Source organism: Cololabis saira, chromosome 2 (assembly GCF_033807715.1).
Source record: "Cololabis saira isolate AMF1-May2022 chromosome 2, fColSai1.1, whole genome shotgun sequence".
Lineage (NCBI taxonomy): Eukaryota > Metazoa > Chordata > Actinopteri > Beloniformes > Belonidae > Cololabis > Cololabis saira.
This window is the reverse complement of record NC_084588.1, coordinates 17,922,246-17,941,470: the sequence shown is the minus strand read 5'-3', so window position 1 is coordinate 17,941,470 and position 19,225 is coordinate 17,922,246. Positions and strand designations below refer to the sequence as shown.

General features: G+C 39.7%; 1 protein-coding gene across 1 annotated transcript; it reads right to left on the bottom strand.

Moving 5' to 3' along the window:
- Nucleotides 1–16: 16 nt before the first annotated feature.
- taldo1 (transaldolase 1) lies at nt 17–18,219 on the bottom strand. The gene is made up of 8 exons (XM_061739132.1): nt 18,029–18,219; nt 12,870–12,993; nt 12,026–12,133; nt 11,466–11,597; nt 5,054–5,229; nt 1,134–1,331; nt 611–756; nt 17–533 (listed from the first exon to the last, which is right to left on the bottom strand). The coding sequence occupies exons 1-8, from the start codon at nt 18,126–18,128 to the stop codon at nt 501–503; spliced, it is 1,017 nt and encodes a 338-aa protein (XP_061595116.1). The 5' UTR covers nt 18,129–18,219; the 3' UTR covers nt 17–500.
- Nucleotides 18,220–19,225: the final 1,006 nt, after the last annotated feature.

Below are 19,225 nucleotides of genomic sequence, written 5' to 3'. Positions count from 1 at the left end.
ATTCAAGACTCGTATATTTGTTAAGAGCCAAGTTTAATACAAGGAGGAATGTTGGTACAAGCATACTTGTTAGAGCATGATAAAGCAAAGATCTGTCAAAAGTGAAACTGTGGTCGTGTCCTGCCTAAAGAAAAAAAAATGCCCAGCATCCCTTCAAGTAGTGACAAGACATTGAGCCAGAACTTTTTTAATTATTATTATTTTTTTAAACTCAATGTTCACATTTTCCTTGCTGGTCCCGTTTCGACTAAATATTAAACCATTTCATTACAAACCACACCCCCCAAAGCATTGATTACTATGCTTGATCAAAAACCCAGTCCCAGATTAAGAAAGTCCAAGAGCCCTTTTGGGGGGTGGGGGGTTCCCTGGAGTTTGGTCAGATGGGGGGACGAAGACTTTCTGGCACTTTGGATCTTCTCGTTGGTAGTTGGGGACTGATGGGACAGATTCCTTCCTCACACCTCCTTTGTTGAAACTGGAGACGCCAGATCAGCCCATTACTTTCCGTTTTTCACGCTGATAATTTTTTCCTGAAAGAAGGAAACAAATAATTTGTTCATATTTATTTGCTCATGATTTGAAAAATAAATAAATAAATAGTTCCTACTTTGATCATGGTCTCCAGCTTGATGGCGTCCGCTGCAAACTTGCGGATCCCGTCCGACAGTTTCTCCACGGCCATGCGGTCCTCGTTGTGCTGCCAGCGGAAGTCCTTCTCATCCAGGTGGATCTTCTCCAGATCACAAGCCTTGGCTGCAAATTTAAACCATCAAGGTCAGTGTAGAAACAGAGCAGAATGGGCTGCAGATGTCCATCTATGTTTTGATTTCACATGTCCAGAGTGCTCAGTTATCAGGTGCCGAGTTTACATTAAAGGACATGTATGAGCTTCTTCTGGTGTTCTGGGAATATATTTCTTTACTAGATAAACCAGTAAGTATATTATACTTCACACCTTCTCAGAGAAAGTTGGGGAAAAGAGACAGACAAACAACTTTATTAATCTCTTTGTACTTTGAGGCAACCAACTGAATTATTACAATCATTTGAGTATGGTATTAAAAGTTTTCTCCTTTCCTTTCTCATTTGGTATCAACACAGTGGCAACTTCTGCTAATTGTAAGCAGTACCTTTGGCCACATTGAGCATTTCAGTGATTGCACTGTGATCCTGGCTGAGTTCTGCTAGCAGACCGGGGGAGATGGTGAGCAGATCACAGCCGGCCAGGGCCTTCACTTCCCCCGTGTTTCTAAAAGAGGCACCCATGACAACGGTGCTGTAGTCAAACTTCTTGTAGTAGTTGTAAATTTTGGTCACACTCAGCACACCTAGGAAAGAAGGGAAGAGAGATATTCTTTAAAAAGTATTCTGATATGTATCAATACATTTCCTGATGATTTTTCCATTAACAGTTTTTTTCAGTTTTTGAAAAAACGCAAATAAATTCAAAACACAAACATTATGCCAGGTGAAGCCCAAATCACAAGGGTTTCACCAGCTGACCCATCCAGTCTTCTGTCAACGCCTACAACGATTCATTGTTTTTTTGTTTTTTTTTGGACAGCATCCCGCTTCTGCTAAAAATCCATCTGGCAGGTTACACATTAGAACATTCATAGGCTGGATTATTTAAATAATATCCCCTCATCCCATAACGTTGGAATGACCTCTAAATCATAGTAAGGCAACATGGACTAGATGTTGGATGGTGGTTGCGTGCCAGCACTACATAATTAGTTCACTAACATTGTCTGACATTGCAACCTACTTTCAACCAAAGACCAATTTTCAGGTATCAGCTGGGAATGGTCCGACAATCAATCAAGCGGAGCGGCTTCGTTGCTGACCAAAGTCACACTAATACATTGACAGATTTTTGAGCGCAGTGTACCACTTAAAGATTGGTTAGAGGTTCCTGAATTATAGGGCGCACTGACGATTTTTGAGCAAATTAAGGATTTTAAGTGCGCCTTACAGTGCGGAAAATACGGTAATTGCCAACAGTTTTTCCCTGGATGGGAGCAGAGAACAGTGTTTTTCTTACAATGTTATGCATACTTAATTGACTGCACAAAGAAATAAAAAACAAGACTAGCAGAGCACTTGGGGTGTAATTACCCACAAATGACAGACTTCTCATTCAACTATATGGACAAGTATCACAACCTTGTGCCAAACATGTCTTTCCCCTCCTTTTTTGCCCGCACCCAAACCTCTGTGCTATATGCAAATCTGGTTACGTCAAAGGTTGGGCGTTTTCATTTACACCCCCCCCCCCCCCCAAAAAAAAAACAACAAACAAATTAAAACCTATAGTTACATGTTGTTGATTGCTTTTATTCATACATTTTCTGTTGCATTAGCCAAAGGTGTCTTAAGGTGTCTTGCCCAAGGACACTACGACAGCAAACTGGGACGGAGCGGGATTCGACCCGCCGACCATCAGTGAACGACCCGCTCTACCACCTGAGCTACTGCCGCCCCCCCTACCTGTAATATTTAAACCTTTTTCTCTTGAGCACTTTAAAAATTATTTATTAAAAACTAGAGCAGAAGTAGAAGCATTTCAAAACGTCACACAACTGCCTTTTCCTAAGCCATGTGAAATGAAAAAATGCAAATAAATTCAAAACACAAAAATTATGCCCAGTGAAGCCCAAATCACAAGGGTTTCACCAGCTGACCCATCCAGTCTTCTGTCAACACCTACAACGATTAATTGTTTTTTGGGGTTTTTTTGGACAGCATCCCGCTTCTGCTAAAAATCCATCTGGCAGGTTACACATTAGAACATTCATAGGCTGGATTATTTAAATAATATCCCCTCATCTCATAACGTTGGATTGACCTCTAAATCATAGTAAGGCAACATGGACTAGATGTTGGATGGTGGTTGCGTGCCAGCACTACATAATTAGTTATCTAACATTGTCTGACATTGCAACCTACTTTCAACCAAAGACCAACTTTCAGGTATCAGCTGGGAATGGTCCGACAATCAATCAAGCGGAGCGGCTTCGTTGCTGACCAAAGTCACACTAATACATTGACAGATTTTTGAGCGCAGTGTACCACTTAAAGATTGGTTAGAGGTTCCTGGATTATAGGGCGCACTGACGATTTTTGAGCAAATTAAGGATTTTAAGTGCGCCTTACAGTGCGGAAAATACGGTAATTGCCAACAGTTTTTCCCTGGATGGGAGCAGAGAACAGTGTTTTTCTTACAATGTTATGCATACTTAATTGACTGCACAAAGAAATAAAAAACAAGACTAGCAGAGCACTTGGGGTGTAATTACCCACAAATGCAAGACTTTTCCTTCAACTATATGGACAAGTATCAGAAGCTTGTGCCAAACATGTCTTTCCCCTCCTTTTTTGCCCGCACCCAAACCTCTGTGCTATATGCAAATCTGGTTACGTCAAAGGTTGGGCGTTTTCATTTTTTACACCGCCCCCTCGAAAAAAAAAAAAAACAACAACAAAACAATTAAAACCTATAGTTACATGTTGTTGATTGCTTTTATTCATACATTTTCTGTTGCATTAGCCAAAGGTGTCTTAAGGTGTCTTGCCCAAGGACACTACGACAGCAAACTGGGACGGAGCGGGATTCGAACCGCCAACCATCATTGAACAACCCGCTCTACCACCTGAGCTACCTGTAATATTTGAACCTTTTTCTCTCGAGCACTTTAAAAATAATTTAATAAAAACTAGAGCAGAAGTAGAAGCATTTCAAAACGTCACACAACTGCCTTTTTTCCTAAGCCATGTGAAATGAAAAAACGCAAATAAATTCAAAACACAAACATTATGCCCAGTGAAGCCCAAATCACAAGGGTTTCACCAGCTGACTCATCCAGTCTTCTGTCAACGCCTACAACGATTAATTGTTTTTTTGGGTGTTTTTTTTGGACAGTATCCCGCTTCTGCTAAAAATCCATCTGGCAGGTTACACATTAGAACATTCATAGGCTGGATTATTTAATTAATATCCCCTCATCCCATAACGTTGGACTGACCTCTAAATCATAGTAAGGCAACATGGACTAGATGTTGAATGATGGCTGCGTGCCAGCACTACATAATTGCCAAATGCCACTTATCATTCAACTATATGGACAAGTATCGCAAGCTTGTGCCAAACATGTCTTTCCCCTCCTTTTTTGCCCGCACCCAAACCTCTGTGCTGTATGCAAATCTGGTTACGTCAAAGGTTGGGCGTTTCATTTTTTACATCCCCCCCCCAAAAACAAACTAAAACGTATAGTTATATGTTGTTGATTACTTTTATTCGTACCTTTTCTGTATCATTAGCAAATACAAGATTTCAGGTTTTTATTGATATCATAGCTGCATTGCAACTTGTTTTTGTAACTTGTTTTTGATGTTGCAGAGCAACAGAAGATACCTGTATTGTTCTGATCGGTCTGAAATCAGCTGATATCTTGAGACCATTTAGACGTGTCTGATTGATTTATCTGCCTGATTACTGTAGCTTGAATCTACTGTTGCCAGTATGTTTTGGCCCTTTTTAGGGCACATAATGGTGATAAACCGTGTATGTGTCTTCTGACTGCGGTGTGGCGGTATTCAGTTACCGCGACCAGCCCTCGTCAGGGGTGAAGGACAGGATTACCTTAATTAACCAAGTAAAGAAGAAATTAATGAAAAGCGATTAAAAGAGTGTACACCAAAACTAAGCATCAGTGGTGTCTGGAGGAGGCAGCATTATGTGACAGCAGAAAAACTATGTTTTACTATTTTAAAATCAGCAGTCTGTGTTTGTGAATGTTGAACAAGCTGGAGAAAATGGGAATCAAAATGGATGTTTCCAACTGAAATAAAAAAAGCCAGCATTTTCCATTTTGTTAGTAGATATTGTTGAGTGTTTCAGTATCACACACTTGTTTTGGATCCCTGTCAGGATTTACTGCCGAAATCATGCACGGATTTTAACTAGATGTGCCTTAAACACTGGAAAGTCAATTTCAATGTCAATCTCAGTCCAAGTCAATCTCAATCTTGTTCAGAGAATTTCCATTACCTGGGTCTTCATGTGGCTCGTAGCTTTTGCGATCTGTATTCTCCTTATGCCAGTCAAGGATGCGTCCAACAAAAGGTGAGATCAGTGTTACCTTTCCTTCTGCACAGGCCACAGCCTGAGCAAAAGAGAACAGCAGTGTCATGTTGCAGTGGACACCATGCTTCTCCTCAAGCTCCCTACAATACAAAAAAAAAAAAGAAAAGAAAAGTTTAATTCAATTTGTTAAACAGTAAATGACAGCAACAGATTTTCCCCTGAGCAGGGGCCTCATGTATAAAGAGTGCGTGGATTTGAACGTGAATGCATGCGTGGAATTCATGCGTACGCAAAAAAACATTCAGATGTTCAAAACTATGCGTACGCCCAAATCCATGCAAGTTTCTTTGAACATCACAATCAACGTGGAATCGAGCGCACATGCGGGAGCACAACACTCCTCCCTTGATTTGATCAATTTGAATATGATAATGAGGATAAATAGCCTTTAAAGCCTGCTCATCCTAACAAGGAACTTGGAAAAACAAGTAAAACTAATTTATTAAAAAAAAAAAAAAAAACACACACACACATCGGCCGTGAGCTGGAGACACTCCAGTCAGAAATTGAGGCTGGAAAAAATAATTTATTTGGGGGAATTCCGATTTAAACTGTAAAAAAAAAAAAAAAAAATAATAAAAAAAAAATAATATAATAATATAATAATATAATAAAAAAAAATATATATATATATATATATATATATATATGAGATGAGTTGTGGTTTTAATAAGTTTGTAAGGGTTGGTGAATGTTAATATTTAGCGTTAGTGCATCATCTCACACTCCTTTCCTTGTTTGTATTTTAGGAATCAACACCATAACTTAAGTTGGTGGGACGAAAAACGGCTCCTCGTTCCCCTTCATTGTCACGCGTATTACACTATATACCAACGGATTAAGCCCAATGTACACGTGTATTGAGTCTTACACATTGTGGATGTCCGCGATCACCTCCCTCATAAGTATAACACTGTGAACAACATAAACTTATATTTAAAAACGTCACAATCTGATTCCTCCGCTGCAGAAATAAAGACAAGTTGTGCAAACGTGATTATATCAAGGTGTAAACTTGAGAAATAAAGAGCAAAGTCGCTGTAACTTGGAGTGTTGCATCCGCAGGACAGACCGGTCTGCAACACCTGCAGCCGACTCGATATCAGACTCTGAAAGTAGCCTAAACTTTCAATAAAAAGGTTATTCATATATTGCTGAGTCACATCAGTTCGTACCAACCAACATTTCAGAAATATGTTAGTTTTATTTTAAAAAGACAACTTTAGAGAACCGGTTCTTTAATGTTTGTCTGTCCAGACACAGTTATGGGATATTTTAAGGATCTGGATTTTATCTCGAGTAGTCATCTCATACGGTCGTCATAGCAACTGAGAGATGTCCGACCTGTCAGCAGCTCCAGCTGAAAGGTTCATGTTGGTCCGAACCGGAGCAGCTGGTCCAGTTCAGGGCAGAGATCCAAAAGGATCCTCTTGGTACCTGAACCAGCTGATGGTCCAGTCTTCACCCTGGACCAGCAGATCAGTGTGATTCCTGAAGACTCGCTGATCCTGAATAAGCAGGTTCTTCTAACGGAGCCAAGGCTGCCATTGTGATTGACGGGTTCCACTGTTGTGCTCCTACCTTCATATGTTCATGTGGTCCGCAGAGACTGTCGATGTTTTTAAAAAGAGGCTCAAGACCCATCTCTTTAATCAGGCTTTTAACTGACTCATTTAACTCTTAAAATGTTCTATGCTCACCCCTATTTTTATTGGATCCTACTACTCTGTTTTATATAAAATTTTAGTTTATCCTGTTTTATTATCTCATTGTTTTATCTCAATGTTATATTTAAATGTTTTAGTCGGTATTTATGGTCTATTTTATACGTTCTATTGTCTTATTCTCTTAGTTTCCAATGTCTTGCTTTCTAGACATACTTTTGGGATTTTATGTTATGTTATACTTTTTAAACTCTTTTAGTGTATCTTATCCTGCTTTCTTGTAGCTTTTAGCTCCAGTGTTTCCTCATGGGGAGCCTCCATGCTGGGAGTGACTCTGGCCTGCAGGGGTGTCGTACTGGGGGTGGTTCTGGCCTGGATAGTTGTGGAGCTCTGCACCACGGCTTCACCGCTGTGGTGTGGACTCCTCTATCCGTCCGGGCCGGGATGGTCTCTGTGGAGACCTCCCTTGTAGCTGCGGGCTATGAACCCTCCTGGCGTGGATGTTCTCCCTGATCTCCCTGACCGTTTCCTCACCTGGATCCTCAGTGCTCAGCCATGTCTACACCGCGTGTCTGCGTGCGTGTCTGTGTGTGCAACTTGGGGGAATTGTGGTGTGCTTGTGTCCGTCTGTCTGTGTGTGTGCGGGGAGGGGGGCAGGGCATTAATACGTTTTATGTTTGTATTTGTTTTATGTAAAGCACTTTGTGCTGCATTCTATGTATGAAAGGTGCTTTATAAATAAAGTTTGATTTGATTATGAGATTGTTGCAGCTCCACTCTTGTGTAACTTATTTGGTGATGTGGGAACTATCGTGGCCTTCACGTGTGGTCGTGAACTTATTATTGACATCACATTTCCTCATATTTTGGACTTCACGGCATTATCAGTGAGTGTTGCCAATGGACAAAACCTCAGAAATGTGCATGCCAACCTTGATGTGTGAGTGAAAGACAGCAACTTTCCACGTTCAAATCACTTTTTGAACATCGACCGTGAGTGTAGAAAGGGGTGTACGCACGTTTTTTGTGTGCCGTGCTCTTTGTACATGAGGCCCCAGATCTGTGCCTTACTGGTATTCGGCTTTGCCATCACTTATTTAAAGTACAATGACCAGTTTGACTGACAGAAACATGACTGTTCCACGCATGCTCCATCGTGACCCATTGTTTGCCAACGTCTACACAGAATTGGAAAGCACCTAACGCAACTCAACAATACAACAAGACGCAGTCTCTGGTTCAGATATGTGGATGACACATGGGTCAAAATCCAGACCCAATCAATCGAGGTCCCTTGAGCAGGGGGCTGCTTAACACTAAATTACATATTTTTATTACATACATTTTTTTAAATTAATGAATGAATGTCTAATCACGAAAGGAATGTTTTTATGGCGGATGGAACTAATGAACAGTTGTTCATCATTTTCAGGTGGCATTTAAGCTTCTGCTAACCGATTATAAAAAAAAAAAAAAAAAAAAAAAAAAAAATTATGCCGGCAAAAAAAAAAAAAAAAAAAAAAAAAAAAAAGGAGTTATGACCAGAAAACATCAAATGTAGGAGCTAATGCATACCATAATTTGACCATGTGACAAGCAATTTTGCAATTATTACTGTCCCGTCCACAACAGACAAGGGGGTGCCTCCGATTCGGATGCTCCAACATCGCTGTTGTGCTGGTCTGGTATGCCAATTCCAAAAGGCATTTGGGACTAAGTTTAAAGTATTTCCATACTGTTGATGACTTGGGGCTGTTTTTCAGGGTGTTTTTGCAGGACTTTGTTGGACACGCTGTGAGGAGGTCGCAGTTTCAGTCTCCATTCTGCAAAGTGAGAACTATTTTTATGTGATCCACGTGTGCGCGACGACAAAATATGACAATATTTTGAAGTCGACGCATCAACGTCATTGACACATCGCTACAGGCCTAGTAAATTGTCTGCATAGCCACCGGTGCCATTAATATATGGTTCCAAAGCAGTCTAACTGCAATGTGTTATAAATAGCTTGAGTGACTTTTTCTAAAAAAAAGCAGCAATTATGAAAGAATTTGTTTTTACCTTATGCTTATGAGATACTTGATTTTTTGGTCTTCGTCACTAAAGTGTATTGGTTTTTATTTTTACAAGGTTAATTCAATTAACACCTCAATGACGGCGTGTTTTTTGAACTTTTGGAGGGCTGGGAATCAACACCAAATCTATTTTGCTTAGCACCTTGTTATGGCGCTTTTGCATTAGTACCGCCTTAAGTCGGTTCTACCCGCCACGGCCCCGTTTTGCGCTTTTGCACTAGGGGCTGAGGCGGGCAGAGCCGCACCAAGCCGATACTCTTTCTGTAACCATTCTGGTGAGGTTCTAATCAGGGCTGAGCAGGGACTATTTCTGACGTCACCACCCTCCGCGCCACTGATTGGTCGGGGGGCGGGGCCGTCAAACGTTTGAATCAGGGAGCAGGAGTCAGCGGGATTCAGCGCGAGAGCGACCCGCAGCGATTTTATTATAAAGCGCAAAACGTCTGTTTGGTGATCCAACTCTGAGGTGCAGATGTGCAGGCTGACGAGAGAATTAAAAAGGGATGTAGACGGGCTGTTTTACTCTCAGCCGCTCCAGCTGATTTCTCATCAGCGCCGACATGAACAAAGCGGTTGCGCAATCGAGTACGTCACAGCAGCTTCACCCCAACCTGCCCACTTCTCCCCTGGCTGTGGAAAAACAAACGGGGACAAAACGGGAAGAGCCGCGCCGAGCCGAGCCGCGCTATGGCGGTACTAATGCAAAAGCGCCATTAGAGTCACTTTGCATAATGTATACCTTTATTTTTATTGGCAGGTGTTAGTCCACGAGAAGCATGTAAGACTGCATCTCTGCTTCCTGGCCTGGACTCCAGATTGTCAGTGGGAGTGTCTCATAACATCAGCCAAATTTTTAGAAATAAGATTTGCATCATCCTGGCTGGCATGAATGCCATGTCTTCTAATGAGACCGGGCTTTCCCAAAGTCCACCATATTTTCTGAACACCACCGAAACAATCAGCGACGGAGCGATGACATGCAGCTAATATCACTGGTCAGATTGTTTTCTCTGGCCCCTTTCCCAAATTTTATGCATCTGATGTTATCCAATGCAAATTCAGTCTTAATAGTAATTTTGCATTTCGCTTGTCTGACATCCCCATTATGTGATTATTGTAACAATTCTAAACAGGTGGGATGAAATCTACGTCAGTGAAGTTGGTCACATCCAGAGTCCAACACTCCTGGCTCAGATTCCTCATCCACACATGTTTCTGAACAGATATTGCAATCAATCCAAACACGGCCCATATTAAAAATGTCTTCTTCTCACTATAAGTAGTTAATTGATTTGTCGGCTTCCACAGGACAAAAATTTCAAAAGTGAAATCTGACGTCCCCGATTCCCCCATGTCTGGCCTTTGGCAGGAGGGTCCCCCCTTATGATCCAGGTCCTGCTCAAGGTTTCTTTCCTCCTAAAGGGGAGTTTTTCCTTGCCACTGTTTGGCTTAAAGGTATTGTGACATCATTTTTAACATGCTTTTAACACTATTAAAAGTCTTGGCCAACATCCCTCAAATGTGTCTAAAAGAGTGTAACAAGAAAAACTTCACTCTTCACTCTTTTCCTGGCTTTTTATTACAGTGTTTTTTTGCGCCGTGAAAAATGCTTCCTTTCCCCCCTTTCCTGTCAATCATTGCTCCGCTCCTCCTCCAAACCTCCTCCTCCTCCAGCCATACGCTCACAGCGGCGTCGGAGAGCGACAGGCGAAGCATGCACGGAAAAGCAGGAGGGCGAACCACAGCAAACAATCATAAAAATAAAAGGCATGTAAATAAAGTGTCCCCTTATCTTAAGTCCAGTCAGTGGCCGCGGGTCTTCTTAGCAGTTTTCCTCCGCTGATTAGAACAGAAGAGGCTGTAAACAGCTCCGTGTTAAGCCTGATTTATGGTTCCGCGTTAAATCGACGCAGAGCATACGCCGTAGGGTTCAGCGTACGGTGCGCGTCGCCGCGTTACCCTTCGCTGTAGGTTCTGCGTCGGTGTAACGCGGGACCATAAATCAGCCTTTATGGTGCACTGGAGAGGAGAGGAGGCAGGGAGCTGGGTGGAGGGGGCGGTGATTTAGCGGGTCTATACGTAACGGCCCGCCAGCAAACCAGGTGCGCCGTTTTTGCACAGTTATGCGGAAAATCCCAGAAAGCACACAATACACTGAATGTTAAAAGTTCGTTGTTTTTTGGGTGTAATTGATGTCAACAACCCAACAAAACACAAAAAATCAAGAAAAATGTGTTTTTCATGTCACAATCCCTTTAAGGCTTTTCTCCCACTATGGGAGTTTTTACCTGCCATTGTTTATGTAATAATTGCTCGGGGGTTTATGTTTATGTTTTGGATCTCTGGAAAGCGTCTAGAGACAACATCTGTTGTATTAGACGCTATATAAATAAAATTGAATCATATAGGGGGCTGCACCCATGTTTACATCCTTACTCCTGCTGGACTGTATTGACGTCCCTTTGTCTTATCGTGCATGTGGATCACTTCCAAATGCATACCTGCTTGCCTCAAAACAACAGAAACATTCAAGTTGTCGAGAAGGTTAGACATAAAGGAATGTAAAGCATAACATACTTGCCAGCCTGGATCCCCTCCCATGTCGAAGACAGTTTAATGAGTACACGCTCCTTGCCGATGCCTGCCTCTTTGTAGAGAGAAATGAACTTCAGGGCTTTTGCAACCATTTCCTCTTTGTCAAAAGACAGTCTGTGTGGTAACAAGAAAAACAAGAAGGAAACAGTCAAATGTTAAACTGAACACATGCTTTTTATTTTAATTAGCTGTCAGTAATGACTAAAATTGTTTATAGACCAGCAATAGAGCAACGGAGGAATTGATAAAATTGTTGAGACTTTCCATTTCCAACTACAGGGCAAAATACGATATCGATTTTAGTATACATGTCTAAAAATAAAAACCCAAGCCAAAAATGATGACAACAGTTATTTCATTTTAAGATGATGTCAAAACACATTGACAGGAAAACAACCTGTCCATTTTGTTAACCTAGTAGCATCCCTGAGTAATATTACATGATTTTAAAGATTCTCTCACCCCGATAAAAAATAAAGTTCAATAGGTTGAGAATCAAGGTTTGTGTCATTCGTAGCACCCATCAACATGCTCACCCCTACCTGGCATCCACCTCTGTAGAGACTCTGCCTGGGATCTTCTTGAGGATCTCTAGACCAAAACTCACAAACAACTTCTCCATTGTGTTGGATACCTGCTCCTCTTCAGTTCTGAGAGAGACGGAGAGTGAAAAAAAAAAGTTAATTTAAACCTCTAAAACTAGACATTGTACATGACGAGCGACTGAAAATTTGCCATGTTGAAAGTGATTTAATAATTAATGAGTCATACATAAATCCACAAACTCACTAACATTTAAAAAAAAACAAACAAACAAAAACACACCACTTCCTTAGCAAATGCACCGACATTTGTCTTACACAAGTCGGACAGGTGTACAACTAAGCAGGTCTTTATAACACGAGCTCCAGCACAGCGCCATTTTGTAGAGCTCCTGTGAATTCACACGCGTCATGAACTTATTATAGTGTCTTGGAGAAGTTAGGCTTCCATGTGTGAGTTTTCCCCCAGTCAGAGTACAGATTACCCAAAGAATCCAATTTAAAATAAACTTTTAAGACAAAAAAATTTAATGTTTCTTCAGAATTTCTAGAAAAAAAAAGAATTAAGCCCAATACTTAAAAACAAAATGACCCTCTCGAGCAAACCAAATAATATGAAATGAAAAAAAAAAAAAAAGGCCAAGAGGCTGAAACTAAAGCAAGTAGCACATCTGTCTCTGCAACACTTTCAACTTTGAAAACCTTAAAAACGTTCAACTCTGCCATATTTATCAAGAATTATACTGCAACAATACATCTTCCATTCCAATTAAACAATGGCCTCTGAATCCCTAATGAACGACAACATTTGGATTGCGTCAGTCTTGAGCACACAAACTCTTACCCGCCTTTGGCGATACCATATTTGATGGCCTGGTCCAAAAGGGGCTGGTAGGCTGGCATCTTGGCAGCAGCCAGGATAAGAGATGGATTAGTGGTGGCATCTTGAGGGTTGTATTCGTCAATGGCTGCAAGGACAGACAGAGCAAACTCATACATATGCAACTACAGTCTGGTTTCCTGAAAATATAGAGCCTCTCAAATGAAACACAATTGAACATCCAGCGGAATTGAATTAACGAGATGGCCTACTACTTTACAAACCAATATTAGATCTTTTCATTCATACCTGGGTGCTCTGAAATTTTAATACATAATTCTGAACATGTGACAACGACAAAATATTAAAGAAAGATGAGAGCACAATTTAAATTTGAGGGGGGGGGCTTACACACAAAACCAAAAAAATTGCTGATGGGCAATAATAAAGATGTGAGCAGTTCACTAATATCAGCCATCATCCAAAGCCAGTTAGTGTTACTATCAAGAAAATGGCGCCATCTGCTGTACAACCATGATGTTGCATCACTAAATGACCAGTTAAAAAGAAGCACTTGTATCTCTACAAACATTTAATTTGTTATTTCCAGTCATTTTTTTTTACATCTATTATCTTCTATACTACACTCTATACTTTAAACGTACATCTATTATCCCCTTTACTATACAACTGTTAAACCTGTAACTTAAATCAACCTTTAAAATTGATCAGAAAATAGAACAATGCTGTAGTAATCCTGAAGTTGTGTAGATCTGATAATGTTCAAGGTTCACTTTATTGTCATTCCAAAGGTCCAAGTACAAGTGGAACGAAATTTCGTTACCACTGGCTCAAAGCAAGCAATAAAAACAAAACACTAAAAACTCTAGACACTAGGCTAAAAACTAAAACGTTACGTGCAGTACTGTAGACAGTTATTGTCGAGGGTGGACCAGGAACGGGTTCCGTTTATTTAAAAGTCTTATGGAGTGGGTAAAAAAAAAAAACTGTCATGGAGCATGGTTACTAATGTAACCATCAGTCTCAAGTGGGGAAATTTAGGATGTCCAGAAAATGACGACAAAGGATGTACTAGTGTAATAACATATAGCATTTCAAATGTTGCAATATTTCACTGCATGGGCAAAAGGGCCTTTTCATGAAGCAGTGGTTTGTGTCAGCATGATTGTAACAGGTAAATCCTATTGATGCTGCCAGCTCTTAAGCCTCAGAACAAACACCTTTGTTCAGAAGCTCATCATTATGATCACTCTGTATACGATATAAAACTACACCTAAAACATTATAAACTTCCGTCTGCATTCTTATAAAAACTTAATTTATGTATTATGTACCCAATCGTTCAAGCTTGCAGAACAATACAGTTGTAGCAACTTATGTAAAAATGTACTGTGGAGAAAAAAAAAAAAAAAAACAAAAAAAAAAAAAAAAGTTGTAGTACCCTAAAAACACAAAATAAAGGCGTTTAATAAATAGTCACACACTTTTCAATTTGTTTAAGGTTATTTCTTTGTGTTTAGGTAGGCTATATTTGCATATGGTAGAATATATTTTGGGAAACAAGAAAAACAATGTTTGACCCAGCCTTTATGTGGGTTGTGCGTTTAATATAAAAAAAAAACATTTTTCTACACAAGGCAAATAATTGGGAGTCGGCCATTATTTGAAATTTTACAGTATCGTAACTTACTCCAGAGACTGTGTTTACGTCTCTGAGCTTGGAAGCTTCAGCGATGAACCACCACACAGTGGAAACGAAGTCTGTTCATAGCCAATGCAGCATGTAATGTTCACATGTGTGTAGGGATGTCCCGATGTGATCAAATGTTTGGAAATCTGACCTGATCACATTGTTTCAGACTTGATCAAAATCGGACGTTGCATCCTGATCAGGGATCGGATATATATATTTTATTCCCATTATTTTGATCCGCGCATCATACAGACTATGGAAAAAATACTAAACTGGTGAATCAACAAGCAACAAATCCAGGTAATTTTGGGTAACCAAACAAAGCTGGGGTTTATGTTTTCTTCTTCAGCTTAGTGTTCAGAAAAACGCTACAGGCTGTGTTGTGCATTTTTGCCGACTTTGCGTGCACGAGGGCTTGCTTTCTCAACGCAGCGTGATGGACACCCTGCTACCGCGAGGAAGATTGTAGGTCACTACAAACAAACATTTTATTGTTTAAGCCAGAAAAGGACAGTAAGAAGTAAGAGTACAATCTAATAAGCACATTACTGGCCTTACTTTATGACACTGTTGCACTTTATTTGCTCATTTGTTTACATGCCTGCAGGATATTTTAAGTTGAGATTCTGTTTTTATTTAATTCAAATTTGCACTAATTAATAGTTGAACTACAATTGCTTGATTGTTCAAGCTACCTCCAAGAGAACTGCACTGTTTAAATGCAAAATGATAAAATAAGGTGAATAAAATAAGAATATGGAGACAACATGGAGCTGTTCATTTTGCTTTTTTTTTTTATGTGTTACGAAAGTATTGGATCGGGACTCTGTATCGCCAGATACTCAAAATAAAATGAATCGGAGCAAAAAAACCTGATCGGGACATCCCTACATGCGTGTGTGTCAGGTCTTAGGAGGTTAATAAGATGTTGGCATACGAAGAAGTTTGTTGAAACCCAAAGTCTGTGACACGTATTACATTTGACCTGAACTTATTGACGGTTCACCTGAAAAGTGATATCTCAACAAAGATGTTTTCTCTGACCATCAATGTGCTGGTGAATTGGTTACTAAGTAACAAAATTCCAGAAATGCCTATGCAACCCCCACCACTCAGGCTATTCCGCTTTTCTTGCCACACATCAATGAAGCAAGAAACTGGTGTAACACCATGTTTCTCTAGGTTTTCATGTGAAATTATAGTCTTCTGCTTAATTTTTGAACATGTCTACACTTACAACAACTGAAACCTCAGATATTTTACAATATTCATGCGCAACTAGATTGCCTCAATGAAACATGAGACGGTCTTTTTAGAGGCAAGAAAACAACCACATCTGTAACCCTTGACAAAATGCTTGGTTATCGTCCCAAAATGAGCATTACAGCTTTAATTCATAAATGTGGAGCCAGATGTGGCTGCTGCAATCAAGATAAAATGTGTGGCAAACACTAATGATGTTTAGGTGTTGAGTCATTGAACCGATTTGCTTCTACTGTTTGCACTGTTGTGCTGAACTGCTGGGCTGAGAATTGTCAATCTTGATTGTCATTTTTTTATTTGACTGCTTTCTTGCCCTTTATAGCTGTAATAAATACCATTAAATAGATCTGCACAACAGTAAGAAAACAGGAAATATAGCTGCAATTGCAATGATTATAACAATTTGCAAGAAAATAAATACATAATTCAGAGTAAATAGACTATGCAGACAACACATTCTAAAAACAAAAGAAAGAAAGTACTAATAAACTAAATCTTTATTCCAGATACATCGTTTTATTAAAAAAAAAAACCACACCACTCTCCATGTAAATAATTGTGTAAAACTTGCATTTCAGGCAGCAAGGTTCAATCTGATTGGTCATTTATGTCACAGATAGAGTGTGAATGCATGGAATTTTGAAAGATTACAGCTCACCCTTTATTGCACATTTTTTATTTGAGTTTGCATTATTCATATTGTGCATGCTGATATTACAATGGCAATACATTTGAGCTCTAATACTGAGGAAGAATAATTTGATGAAAAGTCAGTTTCTTAATAAACAAATGTAATTTGAAAGTTCATGTTTCAATCACATTTATTTAAGAAAAAAAGAAAAAGGGTGAGCTTTCTAAAAATTAAAGCAGCACAATGTAACTTTCAGCTTTTGTTGAGTTTGGCGGCTCCTTTGGACAAAACCGGTAGTGCTTTAACACTAGTGTGGCAGGGTTCCTACCATCCACCTCAAAGTTACATAGTGCCAGTGAAGGCGATACAGACCCCTCAGACCATGAGAGAGGTTCATTAAACCTGTTGGAAGTTGATGTACCATCACAATGACTCTGGAAATATTAGATTAAGGTGGAAAAGTTACATTGTGCTGCTTTAACTTTGGTTTTCTATTTAGTTTGCAGCCACAACTTTATTTGTGTAAATTTAGAGATGGCATATAATCCCATCAGAGAAGCCAGGATAAATAACATTCCAATTTTATAGTTTCTCAAGTCAATCAATTATTATTATTATTATTATTATTATTATTATTATTATTATTATTATTATTATTATAATGAAGAGACTCTTAACCAGTGTGGTTGGTGAGGCATGTCAAACTGGACCGATGTAAACTTTTCCTAGTTTTAAAAACTGCAAACAGGAAGAATCTCAGTAATTTAATCTACTCTACAGACTCAAAAACCAGTTCTGTCGTGTCATCCTGAGTCTGCAGCTTCCTGGACCAGGACTGGCTGGTTTGCTTCACCGTGTAATAGTATTACTGCACACTGTTCCTCATTCTCACCCACTCAGAAACACGACCTTCTCTGCTGTGGCTTGGAGGTTTCACAGAGGTGAAACAAGTGAGGAAGGAGCAATTCAACAAAACAATCCACTTCACCTCCTGTTGCATATTATTATAAAAGTACACACCAGTCTCCAAAACTAGTATCACCCAATGTTTACTTTCTCTTGCTAAAACATGCTAAAGATCTGCAACTACACACAGAATCATGCAATAGTTGAAGGCCAAGAACTGCCACATGAAATAATTATAATAAATCAACACTTTAAGAGAATAAACAGACGTCATTGTAGTTAGCCCCGTTAGCTCCTGCTGCTAATATAAACCCTTTAGAGCAGTCAGTGATTAGTATACAAGTTTACCAGACTATCCAGTATACCACTTAAGTGTTAAACCATATAAAGCTTAATGAATGAGTCAGGTTTTGAGCCAATACTGGTTGAAGAAGCAGCTGGTGTCCAGGAGGAGATCAAGCCCTCTCGGTCACATTAACGGCTGATTTATGGTACTGCGTTACACCAACGCAGAGCCTTTCGGCGTAGGGTGCGCGTCGCCGCGTCCCTACGCCGTAGGCTCTGCGTCGATTTAACGCGGAACCATAAATCAGGCTTAACCTGATTCTCCTGCTCAGGTGGCTAGCATGCTAGGCGGCTAGCAGCGCTGTGGGGTTTGTGTTAGTTTACCATTAAAGTCCCCGGTGTCCGCCACCACCACGGTGAACTTCTTCAGCTGACTCAGGGCCGTCTCCATCTTCCTCCGCTTGTCTGGTGACACACTCGACATGATTGAGCGCAGACTGAGAGCCTTTTATACACAGAAAACACGTGAGAGCGGCCGGAATGTCAGAGATGGGAGCGCGCAGCTGCTCTGTCTGTGCGGGGGCGCGCACAGAGCAGTTCCAGGAAAACAAGAAGGAAATGAATGAAATATTTCAAATACACAGTCAAAAAACAAAAAAACAAAAAAAAACATTAACAACCTTTCTTTAATAATGAATAAAACTAATATGAGAAGTGGACATTACAGATCTAAGGAGTATTAGGGCCATGCAGTAGAAAAAATGAGAGGGGAAGATTTTTTTTTGTGCACTTTGAGAAAAAAAGTCAAAATGTCGAGAATAGTGTTGAAAATACAATGTCTAGAAAAAAGTCGAAATGTCGAGATTAATGTTGAAATACAATTTCAAGAATAAAGTCGAAATTTCGTGTATAAAGTCGAAATTTCGTAAATAAAGTCGGAATTTCGAGAATAAAGTTGAAATATATTTCGACTTTTTTCTCGAAATTGTACTTCAACATTATTCCCGACATTTCGAATTTTTTCTCAACATTTCGACTTTTTTCTCAACATTTCGGCTTTTTTCTCGAAATTGTACTTCAACATTGTTCTCGACATTTCGAATTTTTTCTCAACATTTCGACTTTTTTCTCAACATTTCGGCTTTTTTCTCGAAATTGTACTTCAACATTATTCCCAACATTTCGACTTTTTTCTCAACATTTCGACTTTTTTCTCGAAGTGCATAATGAAAAAAAAATCTTCCTCCTCTAAAATATTATTTTTATTTTTGTCCTGCCTGGCCCTAATACCTTTCCGTACAGATCAGCTACTTAAAGTAAATTCAGTAAGTTCAGTAAATTCTGAATCAAAACAAAATTTTAAAATAATTAAATTCAATTTGGTTATCAATTCATTAAAGGAAATCGGAAGTTGCAGGAGCTTTTATTATCCAAGTTTCTTCAAAGAGGCATTATAGATGGTCATCATGGGTGCAGATCCCGGGGGGGACGGGGGGGAAATGTCCCCCCCAATTTCTGAAAAACATGAATTGTCCCCCCCAATAAAAATACCCTAAATTATTCAAAATTGAACAAATGAAT